Genomic DNA, 5,633 nt, shown 5'->3' on the forward strand with positions numbered 1-5,633 from the left:
TTGTGGACGGGCAGAGGATCCCTGGGATTCATAATACGCCAGTCAAATTCTTAGGACGCAAGATCAATGGAGATTTGAATGACAGGCAGGCTCGCTTGTCCATTGAGAACTCCCTTAGAACTTGGATGAAGCTGCTGGATAAAAGTGTGCTGTCTGGAATCATGAAAAGTTGGTGCTATAATCATCTTGTTCTACCTCGGATTCAGTGGCAACTGATGATATATGACATTGCGCTTTCACACGTTCAACGAATGGAGACTTTGGTGTCGAAGGTGCTTCGTAGGTGGCTTGGGGTCAGCTGTAATCTATCTTCTGTCGCGCTCTACTGTAAACAGTCGACTCTTCGCTTACCGTTGGACAGTCTTACGGGAATTCTGAAGAGAACGGCAGTTAATAGCTTACTCCAGCTTCGCGACAGCGCTGATGAGACGGTACAGAAGATGAAGCCTACGATTCGATGTGGGAGAAAGTGGAGTCCTGAGGAAGCTGTGGAGAGAGCGGAAAGCAGATTGCATTTTGAGGACATTGCAAGGGGACAAGTTGGGCGTCAAGGGGTAGGAGTTTCAAAATCCCGCCCATCGCTGGAGAAAATGAGCAAAATGGAGCGGCGGTGTGAAGTTGGCAAAATTGTGGCTATGGAGCATGATGACGAATATTTTGTGCGTGCAGTTCAGATGGGGGTGCAGGGGAGGTGGACTTCGTGGGAGAACGTCAAACATCGCGATCTAAAATGGAAGACTTTGTTTGATATGAGTCCAAAACTTCTACAATTCGTCATAGGCACGACATATGACACCGTCTCATCCCCTAAAAACCTTAAGAGATGGGGCCTCGCTGCGAGTGATGCCTGTGCCCTGTGTGGAGAGGAATGCACCACATCACACATCTTGGCTGGTTGCCCTTTGAGTCTACAACAGGGTCGGTATACTTGGCGGCATAATCGTGTGCTGAGAGTTATCCTTCATGGTCTTCAGGAAGAAGTGAGCGCCAGGTCGGAGAATCCAGTTTCTGGAAGCCCCTCCCACAACATACGTTTCGTACGCCAGGGAGAAACAGTAACCAGGAGTTCGGAAAGAAAGCATATGGGCCTACTGGCTGCAGCAAGTGATTGGAAGGTGAAAGCAGATTTGGACTCTAGACTTGTGTTTCCAGAGCAAATCGCTGTCACAGATTTGAGACCCGACATTGTACTTTACTCAGATGAGAGGAAATTGGTAGCCATGGTGGAACTCACAGTATGTGAGGAGGGAAACATGCAAAATGCTCACGAGCGAAAAGCAAGGAAGTATGAAGAACTCCAAGCATGCTGTGATGAAAATGGATGGGCTGCATCAGTGTGGCCGGTAGAGGTAGGGTGCAGAGGGTTTGCATCTCATGCTCTTCTACCTTCCCTCTATCGCCTGGGTGCTAGACGTTCAAAGGCAAAGGCTCTGGAAAAGGTAGCGTGTAGCGTAGCAGAGAAAGCCTCCTTCCATCTGTGGCTGCATAGACATTCACAGGTGTGGGGTATTCCCCATGCCTAAGCATTGTGACGTAACTATGGGATGCGCGGATGCTCCAGACCGCTTGTGTTGCCGATAGTGATACGCGATCTTTCACCATGGAGACGGTACTGTGAGCTGCGTGCATCATTTCGAATCAAACAGGTTAGTGAGAAGAGTCGTCTTGCCGGGATCGGTCATGTTTGCAAAAGCATGCCCGATTCTGAAACGATTCTTTCCTACCCTTTTCACATTCCGCTCCCCGGCAACTGATGAAGAGAGCGGTGTTTTGGGACTAACCTGTTTTTCAATTTCACTTGTTTTGTTTTGGCTAACTCCTGTCGGGGTGTCGCCGTTTATTTTGGCCATTGTTTCGGTATTTCATATTCCCTCCTGATCGTAAGTTTCAGTGACCGCCAGGAAAGACTGGATGACTATCAGGAACAGACTGATTGACAGCTAGGAAAGACTAGTGTGATTTATCATGGATACAGTTACTTCAGAGAATTTCATACCGGCTGGGAGGTCGCCCGGGTTAACAAGCTCCCATGTTTCGACGACTTTGGACCTGGATTTTGACTTAGACGACGATTTTGATTCAAGCGATCTGAAGCTTGCGACCGAAGAGGACACTTGTGAAATTTGTCACCGTCAATTCAAAGGGAGGAGAGGAGTCCGAATTCATCAGGGCAAGACAAATTGCGGTGAGTCTTTGAACCGTATCTTGTTTCATAACTTGAGTAAATCGGGGCAGAACGGGAACTTGGTAAACGAAAACCACAATGTTCATCGTATGCCGTCAGAGGCTCGAGATCGTTTTGTTTTGTCAAAGCAAGAAAGAAACCCTTCGATAAATTGGCCAAATATGAGTAATAATCATGAATGGGAGAACTTTGATGAGGAAGCAGAAAGAGTGGTGAAATCTCTCATGCATGGTTCCACCGAACAAAAGCTTAAGACTTATGAGAAGATGGTGCATGCTATTGCTGTGGAATACTTTGGTACAAAGGAAAAGGTCAAGCGTGTGATTAAACCGAACCGACGAGCTCTCCGGCTGAGAGAACTTCGTGAGGAGAAGAGGAGGCTCCAAAAGAGGTTGCGGACGGCACCGGATGAGGAGAAGGAAGGTTTAAAGGACCTGTGTGATAATCTGCATGTCGCGATTCTCAACCTACGTAAAGCGGATAGGGCTTGTAAGAGGAGACGAGAGAGAAGAGTGGGGAGAAGGAGCTTCATGACAGACCCTTTCCGTGCAGCCAAAAAGATTCTTGATCCGAGCCCGAAGATTGATCTTGACTGCTCGAGGCAGGAATTAAATAACCATCTTCAACAGACTTATTCATCGGACGCGTCAAATGTTTTTGAAGAATGGGATGGCGCAATCAAGCCTGACCCGCCTTCACAACCTTTCAGAGACACTGCCCCATCTTTCCGGGAGTTGAAAGTAATACTTGGGCGGACAAGAAATGCTTCTGCTCCGGGGCAAAACGGTCTTCCATACAGAATGTACAAGAAGTGCCCACGTCTTCTTCGCGTGATATGGAGTCTTATGTTAGTTGTATGGAGAACAAAGAAGATCCCTATCCAATGGAGAGTAGCAGAAGGTGTGTACATTCAAAAATCGGCGACTTCCAATGAAAAGACAATCACTGATTTCCGACCGATTTCTTTGCTTAATGTGGAAGCTAAGCTGTTTTTCGCAATTCAAGCCAAGAGATTAGAACATTATCTTCGAGCGAACGACTATCTAGATGTCTCCGTGCAGAAAGGAGGAATACGTGGCCATTGTGGCGTATGGGAGCACGTATCTACTCTGTGGGAAACCATCAAAGATGCCAAAACCTGTCAGAAGAACCTCGCCGTAATTTGGTTGGACCTTGCGAACGCGTTCGGTTCCGTTCCCCACGCGGCGATAAGTTTTGCTCTTCGCTGGTACCACGTTCCCGACACGTTTGTTGATCTCATTCAATCTTACTACGCCGGATTGTACGCGCGCTTTTCGGTGAAGGATTGGACCTCGGACTGGCAGAAGTTTTCAATTGGCATTTTCATGGGTTGCACCTTGTCTCCTATTCTTTTTGTTTCGACTTTCAATCTTTTGAATGACTTTGTCAGCCAACTCTCGACGAAGCAATATCTCTTGAAGAAGAGGGGTTTTCGTGTTCCTGTCTTAAAGGAATACATGGATGATATAACCATCTGCACTTCTTCGGTGAATTCGGCGCAGGAGGTTTTGGACAAAGTGAATGAGTTTATGACATGGAGCCGTATGAAAATCAAGGCAGCGAAATCGCGATCGCTTGTATTGGCCCACGGGAAAGTTCGACAAGAAGAACCCTTTGTTGTGGACGGGCAGAGGATCCCTGGGATTCATAATACGCCAGTCAAATTCTTAGGACGCAAGATCAATGGAGATTTGAATGACAGGCAGGCTCGCTTGTCCATTGAGAACTCCCTTAGAACTTGGATGAAGCTGCTGGATAAAAGTGTGCTGTCTGGAATCATGAAAAGTTGGTGCTATAATCATCTTGTTCTACCTCGGATTCAGTGGCAACTGATGATATATGACATTGCGCTTTCACACGTTCAACGAATGGAGACTTTGGTGTCGAAGGTGCTTCGTAGGTGGCTTGGGGTCAGCTGTAATCTATCTTCTGTCGCGCTCTACTGTAAACAGTCGACTCTTCGCTTACCGTTGGACAGTCTTACGGGAATTCTGAAGAGAACGGCAGTTAATAGCTTACTCCAGCTTCGCGACAGCGCTGATGAGACGGTACAGAAGATGAAGCCTACGATTCGATGTGGGAGAAAGTGGAGTCCTGAGGAAGCTGTGGAGAGAGCGGAAAGCAGATTGCATTTTGAGGACATTGCAAGGGGACAAGTTGGGCGTCAAGGGGTAGGAGTTTCAAAATCCCGCCCATCGCTGGAGAAAATGAGCAAAATGGAGCGGCGGTGTGAAGTTGGCAAAATTGTGGCTATGGAGCATGATGACGAATATTTTGTGCGTGCAGTTCAGATGGGGGTGCAGGGGAGGTGGACTTCGTGGGAGAACGTCAAACATCGCGATCTAAAATGGAAGACTTTGTTTGATATGAGTCCAAAACTTCTACAATTCGTCATAGGCACGACATATGACACCGTCTCATCCCCTAAAAACCTTAAGAGATGGGGCCTCGCTGCGAGTGATGCCTGTGCCCTGTGTGGAGAGGAATGCACCACATCACACATCTTGGCTGGTTGCCCTTTGAGTCTACAACAGGGTCGGTATACTTGGCGGCATAATCGTGTGCTGAGAGTTATCCTTCATGGTCTTCAGGAAGAAGTGAGCGCCAGGTCGGAGAATCCAGTTTCTGGAAGCCCCTCCCACAACATACGTTTCGTACGCCAGGGAGAAACAGTAACCAGGAGTTCGGAAAGAAAGCATATGGGCCTACTGGCTGCAGCAAGTGATTGGAAGGTGAAAGCAGATTTGGACTCTAGACTTGTGTTTCCAGAGCAAATCGCTGTCACAGATTTGAGACCCGACATTGTACTTTACTCAGATGAGAGGAAATTGGTAGCCATGGTGGAACTCACAGTATGTGAGGAGGGAAACATGCAAAATGCTCACGAGCGAAAAGCAAGGAAGTATGAAGAACTCCAAGCATGCTGTGATGAAAATGGATGGGCTGCATCAGTGTGGCCGGTAGAGGTAGGGTGCAGAGGGTTTGCATCTCATGCTCTTCTACCTTCCCTCTATCGCCTGGGTGCTAGACGTTCAAAGGCAAAGGCTCTGGAAAAGGTAGCGTGTAGCGTAGCAGAGAAAGCCTCCTTCCATCTGTTGCTGCATAGACATTCACAGGTGTGGGGTATTCCCCATGCCTAAGCATTGTGACGTAACTATGGGATGCGCGGATGCTCCAGACCGCTTGTGTTGCCGATAGTGATACGCGATCTTTCACCATGGAGACGGTACTGTGAGCTGCGTGCATCATTTCGAATCAAACAGGTTAGTGAGAAGAGTCGTCTTGCCGGGATCGGTCATGTTTGCAAAAGCATGCCCGATTCTGAAACGATTCTTTCCTACCCTTTTCACATTCCGCTCCCCGGCAACTGATGAAGAGAGCGGTGTTTTGGGACTAACCTGTTTTTCAATTTCACTTGTTTTGTTTT

The 5,633-nt window shown here is 47.7% G+C and overlaps 2 protein-coding genes across 2 annotated transcripts; both read left to right on the plus strand.

Annotated features, from left to right (window-relative positions):
- The first annotated feature begins 251 nt into the window (after nucleotides 1–251).
- LOC139727497 (uncharacterized) lies at nucleotides 252–1,523 on the plus strand. The gene has a single exon (XM_071638470.1). It carries the CDS (start codon nucleotides 252–254, stop codon nucleotides 1,521–1,523), a length of 1,272 nt encoding a protein of 423 aa, XP_071494571.1.
- An 823-nt stretch (nucleotides 1,524–2,346) lies between these two features.
- On the plus strand, nucleotides 2,347–5,346 carry LOC139727499 (uncharacterized). The gene has a single exon (XM_071638473.1). It carries the CDS (start codon nucleotides 2,347–2,349, stop codon nucleotides 5,344–5,346), a length of 3,000 nt encoding a protein of 999 aa, XP_071494574.1.
- The last annotated feature ends 287 nt before the right edge of the window (nucleotides 5,347–5,633 follow it).

Source organism: Diadema antillarum, unplaced genomic scaffold, assembly GCF_040938485.1.
Source record: "Diadema antillarum isolate AM-2024a unplaced genomic scaffold, OU_Dant_1.0 seq00000134_RagTag, whole genome shotgun sequence".
Taxonomy (NCBI): Eukaryota; Metazoa; Echinodermata; class Echinoidea; order Diadematoida; family Diadematidae; genus Diadema; species Diadema antillarum.